At 43.8% G+C, this 27,863-nt stretch overlaps 1 protein-coding gene across 1 annotated transcript in view; it reads left to right on the top strand.

Annotated features, from left to right (window-relative positions):
- METTL24 (methyltransferase like 24) overlaps positions 1-26,514 on the top strand; it is a 44,558-nt gene extending 18,044 nt beyond the window's left edge. Inside the window, exons 2-5 of the mRNA XM_063151002.1 lie at positions 2,032-2,130; positions 5,897-6,036; positions 11,087-11,315; positions 25,032-26,514. Coding sequence (XP_063007072.1) covers positions 2,032-2,130; positions 5,897-6,036; positions 11,087-11,315; positions 25,032-25,346 — 783 coding nt within the window. The 3' untranslated portion in view covers positions 25,347-26,514. The remainder of the gene's footprint in view (positions 1-2,031; positions 2,131-5,896; positions 6,037-11,086; positions 11,316-25,031) is intronic.
- Positions 26,515-27,863: the final 1,349 nt, after the last annotated feature.

Raw genomic sequence — 27,863 nt, 5'->3', positions numbered from 1 at the left:
TTCTCACACAAATAGATTTCAGAATAACTGGGCATAGATATGTAGGTATCTGGGTGGTTGGTGGTTTTATTTGGTTTGGGTTGGTTTTTTTTGTTTGTTTTTTTTTTTTTTTTTTTTTTTGTTTGGTTGTTTTTTTGTTTAGTTGGTTGATTTTTTTTCTTTTTTTTTTTTTCCTCTGAAAATGGTTGTCAGTCTTCATTTTCATTTCAGCTTTCAAGCCTGTTGAAACAGCAGCATTCCTGTCATTGCAAACGTTATTCAGCCGTGTGAACTGTGACTCATTCTGAAAGATTACATGAATTTCCCTCCCTGGTGTGCACCTATCCTCCTGCTGTTGGCTGTTTGCAGGCTGCCTGCTGCAAGCAGAGGTCAGGGGGACATGCAGCTGCAGAGCTGGCTTGCTAGCTTGCTTCCAGGCTCATGCTGTGCAGAGTATAGGAGTCCAAGTTTGCTGCAGGCAGGAAGTTTCAGGGTGAGAAATGCTACTTTTGTCTGCTTTTGGAGTAGAAAAAAAAAAATCTCCATATCCTTTTCAGCATCTCTTTAAAGTAAAAAAAAGCAAAAACCAAACCCCTCCAAACAACCCAAAATCCATAACAAATCTGAAAAATAACCCCTAAAGGAATAACAAACCTCATGCAGACCCCTTGGCTCACACTCACTGTAGACTATGTTTACTTAGGCTGCAAAAATATCAGTTCATGATACCAGCTCAAGGCAAACGCCATCTGGTCTGGTGGTCCTCTTTAATAATCTTTTCTAATTTTACCTTCTCTTTCCTGCATTCCTCTCTGGCATCAGAGGATCCCTGCTGTCACTGTGCTGGCTCTTGTCCTGATGCCACAGACCAGTCCTGTCTGGGAGCTCACCTGTCTGCCTCCATCCTCCCTGGCTAATTGCTCTCTCCTGCCCCTTTTTCCAGGGCTCCATCTGAAATACAGTCCTGTGGGAATCCCGAGTGGGGCTTCTGATTGTATTTTATTGAATGCCAGCATGAGCCTTTGAGGGAGAAACCCCATCCTGTCCATTATGGAAGCTCAGTTAATTGAGGATGATTAAAGGGAAGCTTGATAGTACCTGCCCGAGCGTAGAAGTGAGTTATGGTGCCTGGAGATGAAAGGCCACGAGGAATCAATCTTGATTTAGTACAACTTAACACCGTGCTTGTATTTTTATCTACTTGAGGGCAAGAGATGACAAGTCTAAACTTCCCAGCATGGCAGTGGGCAGAATTTGGAGAAGGAGGTGCAGATGGGAGCACAGAGCCCTGTTGCTCTGCAAGCACGTGTCTGAAAGGCCTTCTCTGTCCCACTCTACGTGGGAAGTGTTACTGGAAAAGCTGGCAGGATCCCCAAGGTTCAGAGCTGAAGGAGTGCAGAAAGCACCCACCAAAGCTACTTCCTTGGGGCTGTGTAAATGAGGAGTGGTGGGGCCGCAGGCTGCCACACTTTCATTTTTCCAGGGGAACAAAGAATTCTGGCATATGTGTCAGGCAAGCGTGGGAGAGGAAGAGGGCTTTTCTCAAAGTCCTCAAGGAGCTTGTTTTCTCAATAAAATCTAGATCTTAAAAAAGAAAACAGGTTGCTTGCAGGGGTTTCCTTTGGTGATTAGTGTTTGCAATCCAAGTTCTTCTTTTGGTTGACATTCATACCTGATAGATATGAAATTAAAATAATATCACTATTTTGACATGTTTTGATGTCGGATTTGGTTATTTAGATCTTGGTTATCTTCATGCATTTCTCCCAGCTTACATGGGTGTCCTAGAATAATTGGGTTAACACATGTATCCTGGATGAGGAGCACTTTCTGAGTTACCTGCATCTGCTTTCAAAGCTGATAATTTTGAATCATGGTTAGATGCTTTTTCACTGTAGTTGAAACCCTGCTTTGTTCTGAAATGTTTTTCATGTGTAGACAAGCCCGCAGGAAGCGATTTTAGTTTGAAATTAAATCTCCTTAGCTTATTAGCCCATGTAATTTATGCTTGCATTGCCTTTAAGGTGTTTTTTGTTTTGCTTTGTTTTACAGACTGTAAGGTGGCACATTGAACTACAACCATGGGCAAGTCCAACCCCTTCCCTCAACTATGAGGCCTCAAGGTTCCTAAAGTACATTAGCACTTCTCAGGTAGGTTTTTTGTTTCAGTCTCCATTTAGAAAACACTTTGCCTGGTGCAGATTTTTCCCTCCTATCTAAGGAATTAACCTCACACCAAACCTTTCTGAAACTGATTTATTTCTGAAGTTGCTTGACTTAGCACTGATGGTCAACATGAATATAAAGGTCAAAACACAGGTTTGAAAGAATGCATTATTTCCATGTTATTTATTTCCAACTGGGTTTGTGCCCTGACAGGAGTATGGTATGACTGAAATTCTAGATGTGGTGTTTCTCTCTCCCTCTCAGATGGAAAAATACAGAGCACTCTGTATCAAGGGAGTATATTCAACCTCTCCACCTCTCAATAACAGTATGATAAGCAGGCTCATTTTACTCCAAAAGGAGGCACTTGAGGTTCCCAGTAAAATGAGAACAAGGCATCAGACCCTAAGTTGGACCAGTTGTTTCAATGATGCCAATAGAATATTGATATTTTCAAGACAAAAACAACAGCCATGGAAATTGGTGGGTGTATGTGCTTTTTAAAATATGGCATTTCCAAATCCAGATTGTGCTGATGGATACTTCAAGCCTTCAGCATACATGGAAATTCATGGGCCATCATGTTTTAACAGAGCCATCACTTATGCGCAACAGCATCTGCGTGTGAATTTCCTGTAAGAAAAAAATGGAAAGGTGCTGGATGCTCACAATTCCAACAGGGCAGATGCTCTTGGTACCCGGTCTATCAGCAATTGACCCTTGAATAGAGAGCTGACAGCATCATTACTTACTCTGAAGAACAGCAAAAAGCCCCAGGTGCCAACATCACTGAAATGTCATTCACGTATGAAATTCTTTGCTAATGCAGTGCTTTTGAGGCTGAGATAATTTGAAAAACCTCTAAAAAAGAAGATAGCAGGGTGTTCATGCATCCTCCAGCTTGTGGAGAGTTGGCTAAATTGTCAATAAAATGACATCTCTGTTGCCACTCATGCCAGCACTGAGAGGGCGCAAGGTAAGATCATGCATGTGGGACAGCAAGAGATGTGTGTAGAACTGCTTGTTTTGTTGTTCAGAAGTTTACACTGTGGTAGACATATTAAGTTTGAAAACATCCTTCATCTCAGCAACTTAATAAACAGTGGCAGATGCTGCTAAACTCTGCTAGTTGGGTCAAAGCCTAAAAGGACATCAATTAACAGAGGATTTATTGCTTTTGACACACTCAGCGAGAAGCTTCATTCCCAGAGTAACTGACACTGGTTGGGGGAATAAGCATAAGTGAAAACAAAAAATGGGAGGAATCCCTGTTCCTGACCTGGCAGATGTTACAAGATGAGTAACTGATGGGATAACACCATGACTGGTATGAGCACTTCTGAAAATGGCATCCTGCTTATGTAGATAGGCATGGGATGTTGCTTTCCTTGTTTGCTGAGCAAGTGTCTACTAATTACTGCGCCAAAGTTCAGCCCCGTGCCATTAGTGTAGAATGGCTCAAACTGCTGTCAGCAGGGTCAAGGTGTGGCCAGAAAAAGCATTTTCAGTGCTGGTATTTTATGATCAGGAGAAGCCTTTTTCTTGTGCTGCTATTTGTACAATAGCAGTGACCAGAAGCCCAGAAGAGGATGCGAGCTCAGTGCATCAATAAATCATGCCACAGACTGATGATAGTGCTAAAGGCAGGTTCAGGGTTTGATTTCTGTTTGGTTTTTAAAAAAAAATTTTGCTGGTGTTGTTTTTGTTTGGTTTTGGTTGTTTTATTTTTAATAGCAAGAGGTATTCAGTAGCAAGAGCTGTTAAAATTGCCTCAAACTCTAACTGTTGTAATTGCTCATAATGCCATGAGTCAATTAAGTGGCAGCGTTGCAGAATCTTAGTTTTCTGCAGAGAGTACATTATTCTTCTGTGTCTTAAATTAGTGCTTATTATTGCAGTGCCATTTATTCCTTGATTGTTATGTGACTGAAGGGAAATGGGTAGTGGGGTGCAGAGCAAATAATTGCTTAAAACTTTGCGAATCCTGGGAACAGCATGAAGAGATGCTGTATTTGCTTTTGTGAATTTTCCATGGGAATTATGAGCCAAGGAGGAGCAGGGAGGTGATGATGCAGTGTGCAGCTCTTAGAATGTAAAGCTCCAGGTAATGATCTTTCAGAGCATACACTTCTTAAAGAATGAGAATTTTATTTACTTATTATAAAGTATGTGGTGAAGAGTGCCACATTAAAGGCTGGGTTCCAGATTTTGCTCTCACCTCTGTGTAAAATTGTTTCATTTCTGTGGTTCCAGGTGGGAGCAGAGCAGTGCTTTTTAGTTTGACTAGGAATGAGAACTGAGCCTCTGCAGTCTGCTGTAGAAGAAGGAAAGGAGCAAGATGAGAACACTCTGTTTAGGACTGATATTTAACCTGGTTTTGTCCTTTCCACCATTTTAGTTGCTGCCTTTTTAACAGTGCCAGCTCCCATTCCTGCAGCTAGGGCTGGTACTGGGCCCAAAGAACAACTTTTCATCACGAGGGCCCAGCTGAGTTCCTGCAGCTCTTCTCATCTTTGCTTTCTTCTCTGCATGGTAGCAACCTGTGCCCTGCAACCCCTGACTGATGGCTGGGCTGGGTGGGTTGAGAAGCCCTTCAAGAACAAGCTGTGCATGCTGATGCTGGTGCAGAGCAGTGCAGCCTTTCCTGGGCAGAATTAGCCACAGCTTTGGGCAGAATTAGCCGCAGCTTTGGTGCTTCCTTCTGCTTCCCCTTGCCTCCTTGCCTGTGCTACAGTGAGAGCCGTACGAATTGTACCAGTTCTCCATCCCCTGCTGTGCTCTGGCTCTGCAAAGGGCGCAGCACTCCCCAGCTCTGTGCCTGCCTCTTCCAGAGTGGGTTTGGAGGAAGAGGGTGGAGTGCAAGTGGTGGCCTGGGGGTGAAATTCTGGAAATTCTGAAATTCTGGATGGATGGGCAGAGCTGGTGCTGCAGGCAGGGGCTCCTCTGTGGGGTGTCACTCACAGGGCCATGGCTTTGCTGGCTCAGTCACCGTGGGTTTGGCTGTTCCAGGCTGCTGCTCAGCTGCTGGCAAAGCTGACTTCACCCCTCAGTGATTTTTGACACTCTGATGAACCAGTGCATTTTCAGTCTTTGCTTTCTCGGTCTGTACAAGGGCTTTGACTTATGGTGTCCCTCCCTGCAGGGTCTCTATCTCTTCTTTAGCAGGGCTTTTATCCTGGCTTTGGACTCCAGATGTCCAAGCCAGCTCAGCATGGACACACATGCTATGATTCCTCTGTTTAGTTATGCACTTGCTTAAATCCCTTTGTTGTTGGAGAGGGCATGTGTTGGGGTAAAGATTAAATCCCTTCTGGAACTGAGATCCAGGACACTCTGGGTAAGGTATTCATTGCAGAGATGCTGCAACTTTGTAATTACTGTCTTGATTTTAACATTATTCAGGATGCAGGATCCACTCCAAGGTTTGAAAAGAAAAAAAATTAAACATTTGAATGCTGATACATCTTTTCCTCATGGAAAAAAATGAATTTGGGTATAGTACTAATGCTTAATTATTTGCTTTTCAAACTGCATTGCTCTCTGGGGAATTATGTAAGCCTTAAATTTCACCAAGCGGAACAGACAAACAAGGAAAAAAATAATCAAATCTTTGTAGCCGTGTATCAGATTGACAATAAGACTTAAATTAAACCAATGAACATTTTTCTTCTTTCCATTACTCCCCCAGAAGGCAAATTAAAAACAAGTTAAAAGTCTTGTCTTAAAAAGAAATATCCTTTGATTTCAACAGATTTCGTGTGAGCACATGAACCTGAGCAGCTTGAAAGGGTACTCTGAAACCATAAAAAAGCCCTGGTCAGTCTGTCTTGATGAGAGGTTTAGCCTCATCCATCGAATCAGAAGCAAGAAATGCCGTCTCTATTCACTTGGGTAAGTGCTCTCTTTAAAAGAAAGGAAATTGTTTCATGGCAAGTAGCTTCAAAAAGCCCTATAAATACAACACAGGCTGCAGCAAAGTTGTCTTCTAAAATACAAACTTTGTTCAGGTGTGTTTATCATGTGTTGATGTGCTTCTGTAAACTTCATTTTAAGGGAAAAATCCTTTCTCCATGTGGGTCTTCATTTTCCTTTGCCTTTCTAATATTGGTATGAAAACAAATTGCTTGCTGGTGAGTTGTGAGTGGTAGTTCATGTGGAGGAAGATGGAAATCAAAGAGGTAAGCTGAGAAGCCTACAGCATCTGCCTTGAGCAGAGGTGACTTGCAAAACTGCCAGGGATTTCAACAGCATTGCTTGCAAAACTTCATTAACCAGCTCTGGGACAAATCAGTACGTTTCCATGTGAGAGAGTGTTTGCTCAACACCTCAGGGATGACACCTGCCAAAGTGATAGTGACAAAGGCAGCTGTGGCTTTACTTTGAAATGTTTGCAGTGTTTATGATATTTACAGTACTTGGGAGTGAAGTTTTCACTCTTCTCAGGAGAACTGCTTTTACAGGTAGCAAATCCACACATGCCTGTTTCCCTGCTAGTAAAACATTCTGTTGTCCCAGAGGATGAGGGAGGTCAGTCCTCAGAGTGCGTCAGGCCATCAGCACTCAGATGCATTAGGAGAACAGTCACTGGGATCTGGGGCTCGTTTCACACAGATCACCATGTAGAGCAGCCTGATAAAACTGTCCTTGCTGTCCTGAGAGGCAGCTTTAGGTTAGAGGTGTATTGAAAGGCTTCATCTCCCTTGAACCAGTGGAGTTCATTCCTGTGATTTTGCTGCTGTGGATTTACAAAGGGTGGATAGCAAGGAACCGTGCTGGGGTGGCATTTCTCATGGCAGGTAACACCTGCAGTGAGCGTGGAGGAGAGGCAGGGTGCCCTCTAGTCAAAGGGAGTGGTTTTGGTTAGTTTGGGTGGGTTCATACTTTGATTGAGTTTATTTGAGCTGTAAAGACCCAGATCCTCTGAGAGGGAGGTGCTCTCAGGTTTTGTTCAGCAGCACTGCTCTGTGGCAGAATAAGAACATGCCCCTTAGAGACAAATCACATATACAGAGAGAAGATTTCTCTTGACTACTGTTGCTTCTTATTTTCTGAGTGTTCTTTGCAATATATTTCAAATTATACTTACCTGGCATTAATGCAAGATAGAAGTTTACATGATTTTTTCCTTCTCAGCTTTTCATGTTCCTATGAAACTTAGGGGAGATGCTGTGCATGCTCAGTTCCAGACTTCACTTTCTGACTGTAGTACTGAGTTATTGCCTCAGGGCCCTTCTAGCAGTCAGTAGGGAGAGCCAAGCACATTCAGGTGGAAAATCAGCAAAGCTAAATAGCATTCTGGAGGTAGGTACATGTTGCAGTGTGTTGTGGGATTCATATTCCAATAGGTACAGCTTTCTTTCGGTTATAGTGGAGGTCTGGGATAAGGTGGCTGCTGGTTTTAGGTATCTTGGCAAAGTACTCAAAGTTCAGTGGAATTAACCTAGATCTTGCCCTTCAAGCTGCATGATCATTAATATTAGATCTGACCTCCTGTGTTGATGTCAGTTTTCCTTGTTGTTAAAGATCAAATGTGTACTGAGAATGGTATTTTTGTTAAATTGTCCTGTAGGTACAATGCAGAGTTGATTTAATCTGTGCTAGGAAGTGTAGGGTTTAGCAAAGATCAAAACTGATGTTGGCTCTCCCATAAATCATCAGATACACACATGCAGTAAGTAACCAGCCAGGATGCATCACATGAAACACCTGAAAAATTACAGAGAAATACTTGAGGTTATGGAGAAGCAGTCAAAAATCCATCAGTTTACTTCTGCAAACTTTGGAGCTTGTTACTACATAATTTTTCCCCTCAGACTCGCTTCCTTTAGTTTATGACAGACAGAAAAGTAATTTTGTTCTAAGGCAAAAATACACTTTAAACATTTTTATCATCTCTTATGTTTCATAAGGAGCAAATGGGGAGCAGCTGCTTCTAATGAAGAGCATTCACTGCTGAGAAAATGGATGGGGGGCAAATGTGAAAGTTCAGTGGGAGTGTTACCAGGAATCCTGAATTAAATCCATATATCATTAAAATTGGAATAAAACATGCTGGTTAAGCTTTGTCTCCTTGAATGCCATAGAAGAGGTTCCTTGTGAATGGGAGCGAGCAGTGTCTGGAACATCTGGGGATCTTTTTAGATTAGTATTAGTTGCTTCCACTACTGGGAGGTAGCCATGTTTTTGCTTGGGGGACAGGATTTCCCAGCGTGATACATAATTGCAATATGCATTAGTGAGCTCTAGTTATTAGTGCTAAATCTGCTTAGATTAAACTAAATCAGTTACAAACACCACAGGCAGGCACTCAAGCTGGGATAACATAAATGAATGGGATTTCAGAAACTTACCAGCAGAGGTTTAAAGAGTCTTCCTGTAATACGGCATAAATGCCCTTTCAGGTGCATCCTAAAGTGTGTGTAGGAGCTTTAGGATTCAGGCAGGGGGTCCATCGTTTTTTCTTGAGCTGCTGAGCTCAGTTATCTTCCTTTGAAAGAGGAGGGGAGGAGGGGGAGCAGAGAAAGGGAAAGCTGGACCTTAACTTGCATGTGTTTACAGCGGTGTCCTGCGGTCGCTGTGGGAGCTGGAGTACCTGCAGTTTTCAGGCTGGATCAGCTACAGGTGTAGTGCAGAGCGGACAAAGCAGCTTTTGTGCCTCTGGGCGCTCGCTGTGCCCCGGGTGATGCAGGGGCCGGTGCGATGCTTCTGCAGCCCCGTGCCCATTGTGAGTGCAAGGCTCTGTGCCCGTGCCCTGTGCGAGCCCTGGGAGCAGCCAAGGGACAGCGCTGCCCGCTGTGTCCGGGTCAGCGCGGCCGCCCTGCCGGCGGGGAGCGGAGCTTTCCCTGCGCAGCCCGGACAGCCGGGCCCGGTGCTGCTGCTGCCTTTTTTTTTTGTCTTTCTCATGCTGCATTATCTCTTTGCGTGATCCTGTGTGAACCAGTTCCTTTGGAGAAGACCTGATTTTCTCTCCTATATATTTGTTGCTGGCTGGATCTCTCTTCAGGCATAAATTTGAGCTGTTAACTGGAGTGTCAGAAGACACATCATGCCTGTCTTTACCTCATCTGTATTTTTTTTCCCTGTTTTTTCCACCACAGTGAAGCTCCCTTTGCAGTCCACATCAGCAGCAATCTGTTGGGAGGCAGCCTGAGGTTTGTCTGCACCAAAAGCATCTGGCCCTCTGGCTTGTGCCAGCTGGTACGGCTGGAAGTGTGTCGCGGACACACGTGGCCATCAGTCGCTGGTGGGCTCATCACTAGTGCTGTGACTGTCCCCAACAATTCCCATGCTGTCCATTTTTAGCCAGTGTCTCATTCCTGAGGGATTACACTGCTCGTTGTCCCTCGCTGTCCCTTCTGTAGAAAGCCACATGCAAACAAACATGTCGATTCACTTGGTTAACTTCTGAACATTTTTCCTAATGCGTGTTGAATGTATTAAAAGAAAACTCCTCTCTTTTCCTCCCACACAGCTGTATGGGTTGGAATCCTGTGAATTAGGGTTGTTCTTAAAAGCATGCTGGGCTATTTTTGCACACCCTGTCTCTTCCTGTTTTCCCAAAGGGAAGATGGTTGAGAAGACAGAGTCCTAGGGTATTGTTAAAGTGTGCTTGGCCAGTGTTACAGCAAGTGTCATGCTGTCCAAAGCAAATGCTCTTTCACACATTGTTTCATGAGTTGAATTCATTTTATCTTACCTGTATGTCATCTGTGTAGATCATTTAGCGCTGGACTAATGTTGTACCATAGTGTGTTGCGTGATTTGGAATGTGCCACGTTTCACGTATTGATGCAAATAGCCAAAATTATTTCAGGCGCACATCTTTGCTTAGGATAACTGTGGTGTAGTGTAGCAGGTGCTCTGCTAGTGCATCTAAGAGTGCTGCCCTGTCACGGTCTGTGCACGACAGATAAATGCTCTGCTGTTAGTACAGAGTGAATGATCTCAGTTGTACAATTTGCAGTACAACTGATTTGAAAAAATCCTAATTCTCTTCTCCGTGCTACACGTGTGTATATCAAACAGCTTAATTTTGTTTAAGTTCAATGTTTAGTGCATGATTTGAATCACATTTGGAATAAGCTTGGGGGAGTAGGAATGAAGAGAACATCCTGTTTTACAGAGTAGGAAAGGCCTGTGGTTCAGATGTGTGACAGCAATGATAAATACCAGATTTTTTTCATTTTAGTGCACCCTGTGTGAGCCACTGGGCTGTAGGAGGTGGGAATATGGCACAGCCTTTTAAAACACGTCTTCTCACAGAGGCAGGGACTGAGACAATACTGCTGTTCAAGGGGGCTATTGATTTTTCTTCTTCTTTGGGGTCTTCACCAAATTAGCAGCAATCTTTCTCTCAGGTTTATGTCACAACTCTGCTACTGTTGTAAAGTGCTTATTTTTAAATATGCAATTTTAAATCGATGTCTTCCTGTCCACAGAGAAAGAGAGGCATTTGATTCTTGTGTCTTGTCCTTACTGGTGGTCACTATGGGTCACATTTGTAACAGGTGACAGATGTGGTGTGAAATATGCCAGATTTTTACAAAGTAAATGTATTTTCTCTTCTGCTTATGGCTTGGTCATTGGAAGTTTGTACAGCAGAGACTAAGGAAAGTATTTTAAACTTTTCAAGAAAAAAGCAAATTGAAAATAGAGAAATATATATAAGCATAAAATATTAATATGAATAATGACAGCACAAAGATTCCAATGTTTAATTTACTTCTGTGCAAATTTTTCCAACTTCTGAATTAAGGAAAAGCTCTTTGGGAAAGTTATCAGCCTGGCTAAAAGTGGTTTAGTTCTTGCCTAGAAAGTTCTAATATTGCATTGAGCATGAATTTTCTTCAAGTTAATTCATCCTCAGAACATCCTACTCACTAATAGTTCTTTTGGCTGCATTAATAGTTACTTTTTTTTTAATATTTTTTTTTTTACATAGTTTAGGCAACGATGACAACCAGTTTGAGCTGAGCATGGCCAACAGTGGGTGTGAGGTGCATCGCTTTGACCCCAGCATCAAGTCCGCTCACATCCAGCAGGGCCGGCACCTCTGGCACCATCGGCTCTCCATCGACTGGAGGGATCCCAACCCAGCCATCGCAGCTCACAAACTGCACAGCAACACTAAGAAGCTGGGCACAGTGCTGAATGAATTTGGACATCAGAAGGTAAGGAAGGGCCTGTCTGTCAGGTTTCTGACTGCAGGATTAGGTGTTGGGAAGGTTCCAGATCTCCCTTCTTGCTGCCTGAGGAGACCAAGCACTTTCCAAGTTCTTCTCCTGATAGTGGATCTTTCTTCAGCAGTACTTGTAACACATTTCTTTTAGGAGTGCCTTTTCTCTCTTGCTTTCTCTGTGTGCTGATAACAGCCACAATGATTTTAAATCCCTAGCTGTGTAGCAAACACTTTCTTTCTCCTTCTCACTTCCTTTTCCCTTGAAGTATCTGGTGACATTGGATGCTAGCACATTTCATCCTATGGAAGTTCTGGTCTTTGCCTGAGTAAAACTACTCACAAAGACAAGTTTATAAAGAGAATACAATATTTGCAACAGTAATTAAAAGAGAAGAGGTAATGGATGGTTTGTTGACATTTTCAAGGTCACTGTTCCTAATTACAGTCCTCAAAAACAAAAACATCCTGTTTTGAAATTGGCAGCAATCGGTGGTGTGTTTTTTTAACATTTCCCTGTTTGTTTTTAAGGAACTATAAAGAATCAAGAATCTTCAAATCTCAAATAAATGTTGCCATAATACATCTCAGGAAGTTCTTAGGTTGCTTTTAAGAGAGTTTTTCCGTCAGAGGAAATACAAACATGAATTCGAATGCTAATATACTTCATTGCCTGCAGCTAGTTCTGCTTGTCATTGTTTTTCAAGAAATAGGCAGCCTGGGCTAAGGAGGTGCTCTTCTGTAAGACTTACAAAGCAAGCAGGGCAACATTTGTTTGGCTTGTTATTTAAAAATGCAAGATGTCTTTTTCGGTTCACTTTTTACCTTTTTGAAATGTTTTCTTTTGGTTCAGCTCTACTGATTGGAACATTTTGAAGATAAGAGCAGAGAAAAGGAGCCTTTTTCTTCTTCTTCCTAGTCATACTGTAACTGTGCTGGGCTGTGCATGAGTGAAACATCTGGGGAGGCAGAGATGGCTTTTCTTTAATGAGTGCCTTGCATTGTTTTGATTTTAGAAGAATTAGTCACACAGCAAAAAACTAATGGCCTGATCCAGAAAAAGTGTACAAGTGACATACCAGACCTGCTGAGGCCAGTGTCAGATTATCACGATAGAATAGAGTGCTTGTAACACCTTCTGTGAAGGAGAAGGATGTAGGGGTGAATTCTGAGTGTGTAACTTTCTGAAAACTGTGGGCTGGATGGCAGCCAAGGAAAATAATGCACACATAACACATGCAACCAGGCTTTCCTCTAGCTGTGCACTTTAACGTGGGCTTTGGTTAAGTGTTTAGGTGCATTATGAAGAGTGTATAAAGCCTCTTGCTCTTGTAGCATTTGAGGAGCTCCCCTGTGCAAAGCTATGGCTTAGTGAAGTTAGGAGCTGACTTTCTCCCAGTGGGGATAAAGGTGTTACACACTCTGAGACTTTCTGGTGCTTTATACTTGTGAAATACCTGAGTGGGCTGACTGTCCTCACGTTTTTCTGTTTAGGTTTTCTTTAACTTAGAAGGAGGGCAGCCTGAGAAGTTGTATATCGTGTAGAGACACCATTCTTCTGGTGAATGTGAGTGGAATGTTCCCTTGACTGCATAAATAAGTTAATTCAAAACAGTTTCACAGAATATTTTCCAAAGCGCTGTTTTTCAATTAGAAAATTCAAACATACGCTTCATCCTATTTTTAATTTAAAAAACCCTTCTGCCTACCCTCAACATTGTTCCATTCCCACTTCAAGGCAGGAATTCCAGGCAGCTGCATTTGAAGTTAATGCCTCATTTTATCCATGCTTTATTCTTTGGGATTTGGGACTTGATCCAAGACCCTGCAAGTGACTGAAACTACTTCCACTGATGTTAGAAAATCAGGCTGATGAAGACTGCACAGACAAGATCTCCTGAAGTTCTTCCTGTTGTAGTCTTGAAAAGAAAACTGGCATTTTGGGGGTTTTGTGTGCAAGAGAATCAAAGAACTTGGATGGGCACATTTGCATCCTGACTCAGATGAGAGCACACCTCCTATTCTGCAGGCAATACTGGGATCTCATCCACCACCAGGGAAACCCATCCTGATATTTTGGCAAGAAATACAAACACTTTTTGGAGTCAGAGTGGATGTGAGAAAAGATGAGAAGAACTTGATCTTTCTAACTGGCTATGTGGCAAAACTCCTCAGTTCTCTGAGGATTGTAAATAGCCTGGAGGCAGAGGACTTATCTAGTAATATATTAGGATGTGGCTGACAAAGGGAACATGTAGTCAGAGTATTTTTGGGAACTATTAGAGTGTGAAATCTCTTAAGCCCTGGAATAATATCCAAAGGATGTCATAGGAGCCTTATTTCCTGATATACAGATCTAAACTGAAAATTTACTGGTGTATCTTCTGAGAAGAGCAATATTTTATCAGCCACAGGAAAGCATAAAGATTTTAAAATTGATCTTGCTCATCCTCCCTTCCCATCCCCCCTGCCCTCAAGCTTTTTGCTGAACATGCACACTCTGTAGTGCACTCTTGATGAACAGTGGGGGAAAAAGGAGAAAGCCACTGAGGGCCCGTGATTCTTATGGCAGTGGAGTTCTACTTTATGAAAGCATTCACTTTCTCTAACTACCTACAGGGGTGAGGATGCTGCAATGCTGGTGTTTCCCATGGATTAGTGATAGATGCATGGAGAGCTTCCTTTCTAGAGAGTTGTTGGAGAATTCAAGTGAGAAGGGATCTTGAATGGCTTGTGGTTCAGTCCTCTGCTCAAAGCAAGGCCAGCTGTGAAGTCAGACCAGGTTGTTCAAGGCTTTATCCACTCCGGTCTTGAAAAACACTGAGTTTTCTCCAGAGCAGAGACTTTCCAGCTTCTCTGGGTCAGTTGTTGTCCTTCTGGACTGTTCTCTTCATGAAAATGTTTCTCTTCATATCCAGTCTGAACATTCCTGATTTCCTTTCATGTCTGTTGACTCTTGTCCTGCTTCTATGCACTGCTAACTCTTAACAAGAAATTCAAACCAAGCTATTAAGTGTATTCTGTATTCCAAAGATTGTGCTGTGAAGCACAATTAAAAACCTTCTGCAGAAAGGCCCTGAGGAGCAGAAAATGGGCAGTGGTCATACATGCAAATGTTTATTTCAGTAGAAGTTTTCCTCCCTCTGGAGCTCTGCAGGATAAGTCTCTTGTCATGCCCTCAGTAAGTGCCATGAGTTTATATTCCTTGGCAGTATGACTTACCAGTGGATGAAATTATTTCTTGTAAAACAAATTCATCTGCAAAGGAGGATCTGAGAATGCTGGGTAAAACCCTAATTTAATCAGGAAGTGCTCATAGCTGTAACTTTGAGGGGACAGCAGAGCTGTGTTCAACTCCTGACATTCAAGTTATCTCAGACAAATTTTGTAAGAGACCACACTATGTCATTGTTTGTTATGAATAGAAATGTAAATCAATCTTTACATCCTGATTTTGATGTGAAGGCTTTAATTTACACTCTCTCTTCATGAAGATTTTTTTCTGTAACAACTTGGATAATCTTGCTTCATTTTATTGTATAGACTTCAATTTAGGATTTCAAAAGGAAAAAACTCTTCACCTGTTATTTAATACTCAACACAACTTCAAAACACTATACCCTGAAGTCATTTTGATTAATAACATCATCTCCTCCTAGGCAAGTAATTTACCACTTGCTCTTCTCCTCAAGTAGATACTATAGAATTTATTTTGTGCTGCTTTCAGCTTTGTGAAGGCTGATGTGAAAGGACAAGTATTAAAGAAAGGATTAACCATTTTTGCTTAAAATCAGCTCTGTTGGTAGTACACAAATAGATATAAAAGTCCAGAGAAAATACGTAACATCTTAGATGTACAGATCTGCTCTAGATCTGTAGATCTGCTACAGGTTGGCTATGTGTGGCTTAGCATCATAACAAATGAGACCAGGTCTTTTGACTCGTTGCATCAGAAATCCTAAAGTAAGTGTTTGGAATTCTGAATTCATTAAAGGGTTTTAATTTTTTCTTTGCTTTTTATGCTTATCTGGGGCTTTTCCAGAATCTCAATTCTAGAAGGATAAAACCCACACTTCATCTGAATTTTGGCCTCATTATTCTTGCATCCAATTTTTCTTGTGCAATCAATGGTCTCTAAGCTTAAGTGGCCCTTTTCCTGCAGCTGCTATTTACCATCTATATATAGCAGTGAAGAAGAGCCTTTGCTTTTGCAGGGTTATCATTCTGGCCTTTCTAAGATTTCTCCAACATGAGAGATCCTCTATTTCCTATAACATCTTATTTGTGTTGAGCTGCCCCTCTTGCAGCTGGAGCATCAGCAATCAGTACTATTCAGAAGTCCCAATGGTGTCTTTGCTAAGGTTCAGGCTGTGACTGCCTTCTTCCTGGAAATGTCCTGACTGTCCTTCCCTGGAAATGTCTGCAGTTACTGCTTATCATCTTGTTTGCTTTTTTGTGACTCATCAGACTGTATCCTTGTTATATCAGTTTCTGAACGGCACAGTAAAAAGAGTTTTGTCCTAGAACACTGAATAGTTTCATAGTGCAAATGGCTGGTCGTGACCTATTTGCAGAAGGAGTAACTCTGCTCAGTGAAGTCCCATTTTAGCACTGCATCCTTTTGCACCAGGCAGATGCAATACCATAGCACTTAGAGCTTATAGTCTAAATAAATGACCTGCTACAGGATGGAGGAGCACAAACCTCACCTCCATTAACTTAAATTTCTATATTTGAGATAGTTGTTGAGGTCCTTATAGACTCAAGCTAAGCTGTTATGGTGCAGTTTGTCTCATTCAAGGGCAGACATTGCTGCAGCTTAAGCAGGAACTGGTGCTGCTTGGGAACACTTTGTTTGGGGGTCTCTCAGAGAATTGGCAAACCTTGCTCCCCTTGCTGAAAAGAGGCAGTCAAGCTGGTGCAGATGTTTCTACCTGCAGTTGGAAATGTTGACTTCTGTAGCCTTGTAATAGTTGCCCCTGAGTAATCCACAAGCTCATGGCACACAGTATTTCTTTCCTGCATGTATGTATTTTTTCATTTCAGGGATAATGAAATCAAGGTGGTGATAGGTCTGTATTTGCTTAATCAGCCGGGACTGCTGCTGCCTGAAGTATTTTAATTGTAGGTAGGTTGAAGAGTTTGGCTGCAACTAAAAATGGGCTTGACAACCTCATGTTTCTGGAAGCAAAGATCTTTGGATAGTGATTTACTGCTCACCACCTCTTGCTTTTGGTGTTGTGTGCACAAAGTGCCTCATGCACTTTCCTTTACAGGTTTTCTCTTGGTCTCTTACATCTCCTTTTGCCTCATTTAAATTCTCTCCACCAGGGGCTCTTCCCAAGACATTGTTAAGGATATTGGTATTTCTAGACAGCGACCTGAAGGTGCTGTTCAGTATGCAATTGTCAGGCATGGAGGAAAGATCTTTTTAATGATACCCTTGGCTGAATATGGTGCAATCCATAGCCTTTTCTTCCCCTAGGAAAAGGCCTAGTGCAACACCTGAATTGTAATGAAAGTGTTGAAGCAGAACTTATTCAGGTCATCTTTCAAAATAAGAAATAAAGGCACTTACAAAGGATATTATCATCTGCTAAAAATGAGAAGGGAAGGACAATTTTTTTAGGGTTTTATTTTCCTTTTTTTTTTTTTTTTTTTTTTTGCTACCTTTGTTATGGTTGCTAAGACCCTTCAGAAAAAAATCAGGTAGTAAAAATCTGCTTTCCCCCAGCTTTGCACGAGGGCTGTGCAAGCTGTGCTCAATTCCACCTTGCTATTTGACTATTGCAGTGTCTAAGAGTTGCATTCAGAGGAGCATGGCACTGGCTGCAGGAATTGTGGGGCAGTGCACGGAGCTGTGCTGCTGCTGCAGGAAACCAGGCAGTCCTGTTCCCTCCTCCTGCCAAACCTGGAGCTCAGCAGGAGCCTGGGCAGCCTTGCCTGCTTCACAAGGTGGTACCAGGTGCAGGTACCTGCTGAGCTCAGACCTGTGTGCACACTCCCCAGCTCCTCCTCAAGCCACTAACCCTGGCTTAAACACAGTAATGTGAATTTTATGGTTTTATTTTGGCTGAAGTACTGGATATCTGATCAGGGTGGTGGTCCATGGTTTGGCATGGGTTTAATGAGCACCGGGAGCAACCCCTTTCTATAAGCATCCTGGTTTTCCTCCACTGCCTATCTTTCTCACAATTTCCCAGTGGTGTTGACACTGACAAGCACTTCAGACAAATGCCCTACTCAGAGCCTCTAGGAGCTTTCTTTAAAAATGTACTTTTTCTTCTCCCCACATTCGTCCTTCCTCCAGTCATAGTTTACAAGTTCTTGTCATTGGAATTGGCCATATCTTGTTTCAATACTTTCACCTTAGTGTCTGGATCCTTTCTGGTCTCTCTTTTCATCTGACAGCAGTTTAAGGTTCTGTTCTCAATAATTTGAAATCCAGAGGTCAATGGCTTAGCAGTTCTTCCTGCCCCTCTTGAATGCCTGTCCCAGATGAAATCTGAGTTGTGTGAGCATTTTGTGATGGTTTTTATTCATGTTTTCAGGAATGTACATGCAGCTTTCTTCCTGTCGTGGTTGCAAGCAAATAGAAAGGAGGCAGGTTGGCACCTTGGACCAGAAATGGAATGACACAAATAGATCCCCATGGAGGGGTGCAGTCTCAAAGGACTTTATTGCTCTACCAAGTGCAGATGGGAACCAAATCCTCCACCAGATTTAAGTGGAGCTACTTGGATATACCAGGGCTGCTGATTCTCACCCTGCAAGAGGTGTCCTTTAAGGTGTGGTGGACATTTTTTGAAGATGGGACTCTGATTCCTTTCTTCAATTACCTACATTTTGAAGGCCCCCATGGGCACTGTGTTAATAAACCATAGAAGGCCAAAATGCTATTTACTCTGTGCAACTATTTTATGGTAGGCTAAGCCCTCTGTCCCATGCACTGCATGCACTCACTTGCAAATCTTGCCCCTCAGGGCTTTGGAATCAAGTGTCACTTTACCATTTGCCTTCTATTGCAAACCTCCTGCACTGACAGCTCCCTTATCCTGCTGCAGTGTGCCTGACCTGCTGCTGCTGGTTTTCTCTTTCAGCAAGACCAGGATAACGTGGCTTTATACAAGCACGGAGCTGTGTCCCACCATCCGTGCTTGGTGCAGCACAAACAGACTGCAAATGCTTGTTCCTCTCTAATGAAGAGGCTGGAGGGTCCAGCATACACCATTTATTCTTTTGAGTAAATATCCGTTCCCACAGGCATCCAGCAGTGTCTGGCAGAGAAGACCAAAAGAGCAGAAAGGAAAGGGTTTCCCCCTCTCTGTGGGGGGAGAGGGCAGCAGGACATCTCCTGCAGGATTGGATGGCTGAATGCACATTCTGCAAAGCAGCTCCTATGCCCAGCCAGGGCTGCACTCAGAGCAGCTGCTGGAGGAGTGCATGCAGTTTTTAAAATGTCTGTTTGCAGCATGGCCATTGGCAAGCAGAGCTTTTGCAGCTGATCAGGCTGTGAATTTATTTAAAGTCAGGATTTCTGCAGACCCCTTGTGGGATTTTTCCTACTTGGGCAATCTAGACATTGGATTGAAGGACTGGGCGAGGGGTCTGGGTTGTTTTCATCTTTTAGTGTACAGCAGGACAGCCATGTGAACTGGAAAAGGCAACAGGATGCAAATGGGAGCTGGAGCACAGTGTTTCTGAGCAGAGGTGCACACTTGTGAGCTGCTGCCACTCAGAGCAGATGAGGAGGTCACTGTTTGAAGGCTTATGTCCTCACAGTGACTTTTCACCATTTCCTCTGAGGAAGCATCACTTTGAGTCTTCAGCTAGTGAGTGGTGAGGTTCCTGTTGCCTGCTCTGGAGACTGGTCTCAGTTTAAAGAAATGGGGAACAAAGATCTTTGATGCTCAGTTTTTCTTGTGAGGGAAGGGCTTCTCCCTCAGCCACGTCCACGGGCAGTGTGTGCCTGCTCCATGCAGGGTTTGTAGAACCTGTTCTCTGGGTCACTGTACAGGAACCTTGGTCTTACTGGGTAGCAAGCTAGACAAGATGTCTGGCTTTAAGATCATTATAGTGTAGAGCTAGCTAAACCCATCAAACCTGTCTGAAAATCAATTTAGCCTGGGGACCTGTATTTTTGTATGACCAGAAGATGATTAACAAGTGACCTGCTGTCTCTGACAAGTCCAGTGTCCAGCACAAAAGAGGAAAGATGCCAAGAACTGGTCCCATGAAAAGAATGATGTATGTGGTGACAGAAGGCTACAGGTGAAAACCTGTGACCACCTGACCAATTGCAGCCAGGGAGAAAGGATTTCAGGCCATGCTGATCTTGTGAATCATCTGGAGGTTGTTTGTCCAAAGATTATGTTGTCCATTGGTAAAGTGGCATTAAAAGGAGCTTTCTGCCAGCTGAAAGGTCTCTTCTCTGCCTGTCCACTGGAGTAAGAGTCTTTGCTTCACTGGTCCAGTTAACTGGACTGGATGGGGTCTATGCATCTTTTGCTCTGGAATGGGTCCTCAGAGAGAAATTCCTTCCAGATGGAGAGAGTATATGGGGAATGTCTTGGCAGCAGACACCAAGGGAAGAGCTGGGGAGTTGAAGTGCCAGGTTACCCCCAGACCGAGGCTCTGAGGCTGCGTGAAGGAAACACTTGGGCTGCCAGCATGGATCTCTGCTAGGAACAGTCCCCCACGGGAGAGCAAAGTGCTCGTAGTGCTCCTGAGCATGCAGCTGAGATTGGTGCCTCCTGCCTGTGCTGGGTGGGCTTCCTGGATGGGTGCATTTGTCTGGGGCCATTACTGCATCTGGCAAGCTGTTGCTGTGCTGATAGTTGGCTGTGAGAAAGTTAAATAAGTTTTTAAAAGATTATTTTGAAACATTTTCTCTGATTTTAGTGGTAAACATAGTATTACTTAATATCCTGCTCCTGCTGTGTAATGGGTTCATGGAAGTACATCACCAGAACTGGGAGAACAGACTGTCACTTGTGAGGCTGGGGAGAATCAGGGTGAGAGCAGAGGTATGAAGCTTGCTTGCACTCACTGCAGGCTTTCTGTTTCAGTGATGTGGATATTGTATGAGTAACTACAACTGGACAGTTGCCCTTTACTGTAAAAAAAGACCAAAGACCCTGTAAGCACCCAACTGCACAAATCAGCTTTGTGACTTTGATGCCTTAAGCAGATTCTTGAAGACGTGCCCGTTCTGTCACACTGGGAGTGGATAATCTCAAATGACGCATTTGTTCCAGAGCCAATTTGAAACTGGCTGTACAGACCACCAAGAGAGGTGTAAATGTGAGCAGGAAGGAAGGGCAGTCATTTGAGAGAGAAGTGCTGCTGGTTGGGGCTGTACATCACTGCTCAGCAGTGATTGACTTTCCTCCCGATTTCAGCACCCGTGCTGCTCTGGCCAGGCCCCCAGCAGCCCTGGTGTTCCCAGCAGATGGCTCAGAGAGAATCAGGATGTTTCCCCTTCCCATTGCTCTCAGGGAGCATGGGAAGAGACAGTCACAAGCTGCTGGGAGCATAATTTGCTATTAGGCTCTGTGGCATCCTGGCTGCCATCAATTACAGCCTTCACTAAGAATAAAAGGGAATGAAAGGGACTTTACATCCAAGCCATCTCCTGCTGGTGAGGACAGGCTGTGGATGTATTTTGAGAGGAAAGAAAATGAGGGAAGTATCATGCTGAAAATCTGCATGTGGGAAAAGGATAAGAGGAAAGTTACAGTTAAACAAAACACACCCAAGCACCTCCTGTTACCTGCAAAGACATGCTATCAAAATGTAAATTAAACAACTTTCTCTGGAATTTTGTTTTCTGAGAACAGAGAATTGTATTTAGGGAAAGAGGGGGAAAACGGATGCACAACCCAGCAGACTTTTTCTTGCTGTTCAGCTGATGTCAGAATGGTAACCAGGTATCACAGGGAGCAGAGGAATATTTTTCTCTTGCACTGTGGAAGCAGCCCTGCAGTTCAGGAGGCTGAGGTTGTTCTGAGCTCTGTCCCCATGCCTGAAAGCTGTAGCCAGCTCTCCTCTCCCTCCTCCCAAGCTTACACTGCAGACCTGCTCCCACAGAACTGGAGGGATCCTCTGTACCTGACCTGCATTTGCTGGTTTTGCCTTTCCTGGCTTCCACTTCCACATGCTGAGCTCATGCTGGAAGTAATACAGCTAAATTATTTCCTCCAGCTACTCACTCTCAATTGACTCTTCTCCACGGGGAGCTTTAAATGATGCCCACGGGGCAGCACAGCCTGAAATCCCCGTTAACCCTGGTGTTTCAAAAGCGGCCAAGGTGAACAGAGCTCAGATCTCTGCTTTAGGAAATGATGCACACTTGTAACAAGTCATTACCCTAAAAAGAAGAAATGGGCCTTCATACAGTGTATGTTGACCTTCACTAAGTAAAACACAATTTTTCAGCTGTTTTATATGCTTGGTTGTGCACGAGCATGGCCCCCTTTTTTTGCTTTTTCCTCCAAGTGTAAGTGGTGCAATGCTGCAGTGCTTTTTCAAGGGAGCTAAACTGAGAAAACATTCTAAAATCCACATTTTTAACTTTTCTGTGATAACCTAGTTAGTTCATGGAGGATAAGAGGATTTGTGGAAGATAAGAGGAACCAGCCTTTGTGAGTGTTTGAAACTCACTGCCACACTTTACCTTCAGGCACTGTAGATCTTTGCCCTCCAGGATTTATTCACAGCAGCAGACTCCAGCTGTGCTCCTGGGTGAATTAGAGCTCTGAATTTATAGATTTGCCCACTAATCCTTTCACTGGCACTTTGGATCAAGGCAACTGGAAGGTGGTAGTGCATTTCTTATCGGTAGTGTGCTGCTTATCACCAATGGTAAATATCTCCTGAGCTGTCTAATCATCACAAAACTTGCATTTGGTGTTAGCAGGATGCTGGTAATTTGCTCAGATATGCCTAAACAGAGTTGTTCTGCCATTCATTTTGCACTATCCATGGCATGCACTGGAGACTCTAGGCAGAAAGGGACACCTTGCCTGGAAGGCCGTCGTGAAATTTGGTGGGTTGAGACAGGTACCTTCCTCCCTCCAGGTTTCTGTGCAGTGCAGGGCACAAAGAGCAACAAAGACCCTCTGGTTTGTGTATGCAACACATCTTCACTAGCTCGTGTTTCTTTCCTGGTCATTTCATTTTGTGTTCAAGCTGTTATTGTGGTAACTCATTTTCTCCTACTGAAACACTGGTTACCAGCCACTTTTCAGATCAGTTTTGCAAATACAGCACAGAGCATGCAGAGTGCCTGCTGAGCAGCCTGAGCAGCAGTTAGTGTCATGAGAGAAAAACAAACAAACCTGAAGGACTGGAAACATTACCATGGGAAAAGATGTCCTACTGATGCCATAAAGTAAGATCATGGGAAAACAAAACCAAATGCCTAGAAACCTTTTTTCCCCTATCCATCCACCCCCTCCCCCCCAAAAAAAAGGCTTTGAATAATTTGTCTGCTTTCAAAGTTACATAAGTCTCCCAGAGATAAAAATCTGTGGTTAGTTAAGTGTGGCAGTGTGGTCCTGTGGTGGTTCCACCCTTGTGGAACCAGCTGCCTGTGAAACTGCACTGCAGGTAGAGATGTGAGTTGGTATTTGCAAAATAAATAACCAATTTAAATGTATGAAGGAGAACAAGTGGGCTCACCCACCAGCTGAAATGTCATGAGCTGCATCATTTAAATTCAGCCTCCCCTTGAACCCAAAGGAGCGCTGCGTTCAACTGTTTCACTGACCCGCGGACAGACAGACTGACAGGCTCTTTGTTAGGGGGGCAAGTTAGGAAATACCAGAGCTAAGGTTGTCTGTGCAACCTTCCTTTCTGCTCCCCATGGGCACATACCACAATATGGGCTTTAATTCCACAGTCCCTCGGTCATTTTCCACTGGCCCCCTGCCTCCTACAGAGTGAAGGAGGCACAATGCCTTCTTAATGAGCACACAAGCGGTGGCTTGGCTTGTTAGGATTCACTCTGTGACCATGGAGCTCATTCAAGTCCTGCTCTGAAAATGTGGTGTTTTGTTTCCAGCTGTTTTGCAGCTTGTTCCATGCAAGTCCCACAGCCCTTCCTGCGCTCAGCCCCTGTTCAGTGATTGCCACCCTTGTTTTACAGACGGAGACCGAAACGGGCAAGTGTCCAGCACCTACAGATTCCTGCCATGCCATGCCATGCCCATCCACAGTGCTGGGGCACGGCCCCTGAGGAGGGCTGACGTGGCTGTGAGCCCTGCACCCCAGCACCTCAGCCCCTGGCACCTCCAGTCAGCCATCCAGGGAACAAGGGAAGGAGGATGTGGCCACCCCTTGCCATGGCCCTGTGGTTTCTTGGCCATGGCCCATGCAAAGTGCAGCTCTGGTTGGGCTGGAGAGGTGCTCACAGCACAAGCCCTGCCCTGTGCCCAGGGCAGAACCCCACAGATGGGACATGGCATGCATGGCACCAGCAGCTGCCCTGGCATGGGCAGCTCAGGAGAACAGCTGCCTTGGAAGTGCTTTTAAATTACCTGCCCAAATTTCTCTCCTATACCTGCACAGGTGCCTTTTTTGATATTGCCACAAGTGGTTAAGGTAGACTGCCAGAGAGAATCTGGGGGTTTTGTTGGTTTCATTTTGTTTTTTTTTTTTTCTTGGTTTGATTTTTGGGGATTTTTCTTTTTTTATTGGAATTCTTGACTAAATAAAGTCTTCAGTTTTTCACTTCAAACTCATCTTGAGTGTGAGCAGATGGGCAGAAGCATCAGCTCAGGTGGAACTGGCACAGGCAAACCCTGCTCTCATGGTGCAGGACTTTCCCCTGCTGGGCTCTGGAAAACAAGCTGAGCTCTGCAGCTTGTGACCACTGCTGCGCTGTGGTCATTGTTTTCTACCAGGTGTGAAATGGTGATGAAATGCTCTTTTTATGTTAAAAAATCAGCTTGCCTCCCCCAGCTAATCTCCAAACAAAGTCAACACACAGCTGTGAGAAGCTGGATTGCTGAATATCTCACTACAAAATTAAATAATGGTCCAAAACTAGAACATGGTACTTATCTGTTGGATCTGTTATTCCTTTCAAACACCTTCATGTCTTGTTTCCTGCTGTGCCTTTTCCTTTGGAGGAGCTGCCTTTAAAATCCTGAAGACTCTTTGCATAGTTATCCTTTGTTTTGGTCCTCCTCTCTCAGCATCTGTAGCGATGCCTGCAAAAGCTGCAGCCAGCAGCTTGGCCAAGGGCAGCTGATCACCTGAGCTGCTCACAGCATTCATTTTTTGCTTTGCTCTTCTCTTGCACTTGTATGATGCATGTGGCATATGTCTCATGAGCACCCTACTCTATGGTGCAGGAAATCCCTGTTAGTGGGTTTGGGTCTGTCATTTGGTTCTGTTCCTTTTTTTCATAGCTGTGATGCCACCCAAGAATTGTGAAAGAACCAGTTACATGCTTTGGTTATAGGAGGATTTTGGAATACACTGCTTTTTGACCCTGAGCTGGAGGCAGGAGGAAAAGGGCTGTGAACAGTCAAGCATGAAACTCTGTGTACTGCTGTGTTAGTCCTCTGAGACTTTTTGATTTATTTTTTTAATACAAAATGAAAATCTATGTGTATTGAAAAATACACACAGCCAACCCTGGCCTCAGATGTTATATAACTGCAAAGTTTCTCGTTTTCACATAGTAATGGTGCTTTTGTTGCAGATCGATGTCCTCAAGGCAGACGTGGAGAGCGCCGAGTGGAAAATTTTGGAAAACCTGATCCTGGAAGATGTTGTTGAGCAGATAGGACAGCTGGTCTTTGAGGTGCACATGCACTGGCCTGGGTTTGAGGTCAGTGGCAATGACAGCACCGTGGTGCGGTACTGGTACAGCCTGCTCCGAGAGCTGGAGCTCAAGGACTTCAGGCTTTTCCATACCTACAAAGACTTATCAAAACCACAGATGTTCCTGAAAAAGGAAGCCTTCAACGCCAGTAGCTGTTACACACTGAGCTGGGTAAATACAAGATGGAAATAGCAGAAAGGAATTTATGATGTGTGATTGCAAACCATCTGGCCCCGTAGTGTTATTGAAGAGGATTTTGGTGTCAAGGGCTAAAGTTGCTCAATATGCACTCGGTGACTGTTAACAAAATGAACTGGCTTTTATATTTATATGTTGTCAAAAGAACTGGCAATAGGAGAAGATACATTGTATAGCAATTTATTTGCCAGTGGGTACATTGTCCCATTGAGGACAGAGGTTTCTGTTAAGGTTTGTCTGGGGGAGCATTAGAGCATGGCTTTTCCAGGCTGCCCCATGCCTGAACATGCCAGCAAGGAGAGCATCCCTCTGGGGCTGCCCTGGGAAGCTCTGCTAACTGAGCTGGACCAGCCCTTGGAGAGTGCTTGTGATGAGGTGTCTTTTTAAGAAAGTGTCAAGTGTTACTTCTCTGTAAAGTGATCATCTTTGATTTGCACCTTTTTTACTGTGGCCTTGTTTCCTATGGAACAAACTTTAGGCAAGAACAGAATATTCTTGAACCCACTGGCAAATATCAGCTGAATTTGGCAGAGACAGAAACCACCACCAAACTAAGTTCCTACCTATTTCTTTGGGCAACTTCTGAATGCCCTGACTTAGGTTTTTTAAGCCAGTCTGGCTGCAGAAAGTGACTTCAACGCTTCTGACATGGGAGACAATGGGACAGAGACACTCATCTGCTGGATAAGCTGCTGCCAGAGCTCCCCTTCCTCATCCTCAAGAGCCTTCAGCCACAGAAGACAGGGCTTCCCTAGTTCATCTGCTCAAAGAACAGCTTGATTGAAATTACTCCTGCAAGGGCTGCAGCAAGTGGTTTTTGATCAGTGAGATATATGTAAGAGACAAAAGTGCAACCCGGTCTTTTTTGGTTTGGGACTTAGTTGAACATTTCCTGGTGCCTTTTCCAGTGCTGTGCCTCACCACCTTGCTCTGCTGGCATAAGGAGGCCAGACCCTGGATCTGCACTGATGCTGGCAGAGGTGGTGCCCTGGACTGCAGCAGTGCTGGGGTTCTGCAGGCTGGAATTGTCTGCAGCGCCCCTGGGAGCCTTTGACATTCCCCAAAGAGCTAAGGAATGGGGGGAGATAAAAATATATAGCAGGTTGGATTTTTTTCTTATCTTTAGATGAATTTTGATATTAAACTTTTCATTAAAATACAAGATGTCACCACTTTCATGTCTTTTGTATGTGGGCTTTTTAACTGCCTTTGGTTTCCAACTTCTCCAAGTCTACAGCTTCCTCAAGGGAAGTGGTGGAGGGGGAGGTGCTGATCTCCTCTCTCCAGTGACCAGTGTCAGGACATGAAAAAATGGAATGAAACTGTTTCTTGGAAGTTCAGATGGGTTATGAGGAAAAGGTTCTTCACCCCAGAAGGTGGCCAGTCACTGGAACAGGCTTCCCAGGGAAGTGGTCATGGCACCACGCCTGTCAGAGTTCAGGCAATCTCTGCATGACTCTCTTACTAACCTGGTTTAGTTTTAGGTCCTGTGAGGAGCAACGAGTTGGTCTTGATGATCTTCATTTGATCCCTTCCAACTCGAGATATTCTATGATTCTATAAAACTGTAAAGCTCCTGTTTCTGCTCCTGCACATCCCACCTGGGCCAGGGCTTTGCAGCCACCCAGGGCAGGGCAGTGTGGGTGCGCACCATGTCCTCAGCTCTGCATCAAAACCTATGCAGATGTGTACAATCCACATCCAAGATGTTGGGCACAGCACTCTCCTCAGGGCTGAGCTACCTATTGCCATCCCTGAACCAGGCAATGCACAATCCAAGAGATCCACAGCCTCTGGCAAATGAGTAAGAAATGCCTTCTTTGTGAGAGCCAGCCTTGCTACAAGCCTCGTACACTAAGTACTGAAGTTGTTTAACGATGCAGAGCCATGAGGAGATTCATCAAAATGCAGGAGGCTGCCAGGGTATCCTAAACTAATATCTGGTGTGTTGGAATGGCCACGCTCGCTGCATCGCAGAATGGCTCAACTCCCATTTTTCAAATAATGGGGTGGCAAAAGTCCAGCTGCAAGTCCTGATTTGTTAATGAAGTATAAAAATATGGGTTCCTGCACTGTGCAGGTTTTTCTTCCTAACTAGTATTAGAGTAAGTAGCCTAGTAGCTTATTATCATTTGTTTAAGAAACCAATAGAAAGAGGCTAAAAAATAAATTACATTACCTCTCTCAGATGTTAAAATTCAAAACAGAAGCACGTCCTCCATCATTTATTTCCCTGAGGTAGTATGGTGATATGCAAATTACAGAAGTGGAGTAGAGGTCCATCCTGGTTCTTTGGTTAGTGAGGGAGTTTAATAAACCCTCAGGTAATCTCTTGCTTGGGATTGCCAGGTAGTATCAGAAACACTTCAGGCTACAGCAAATACATCTTTGGCAAAAAAATTCCAATAACTATGGTAATTTTAAAGAAAACCTTATCTCTAATACAGGGTAGATAAAAGCCATTTATCATTCTGGAGGTAGTTATGTGATATTATAGGAGAAAATGAACAG

The sequence above is a fragment of the Melospiza melodia genome, chromosome 3 (genome assembly GCF_035770615.1).
Source record: "Melospiza melodia melodia isolate bMelMel2 chromosome 3, bMelMel2.pri, whole genome shotgun sequence".
In the NCBI taxonomy this organism is placed as follows: Eukaryota; Metazoa; Chordata; class Aves; order Passeriformes; family Passerellidae; genus Melospiza; species Melospiza melodia.
Note: the sequence above shows the minus strand (reverse complement) of the source record. Positions and strands in the feature narration are given on the sequence as shown.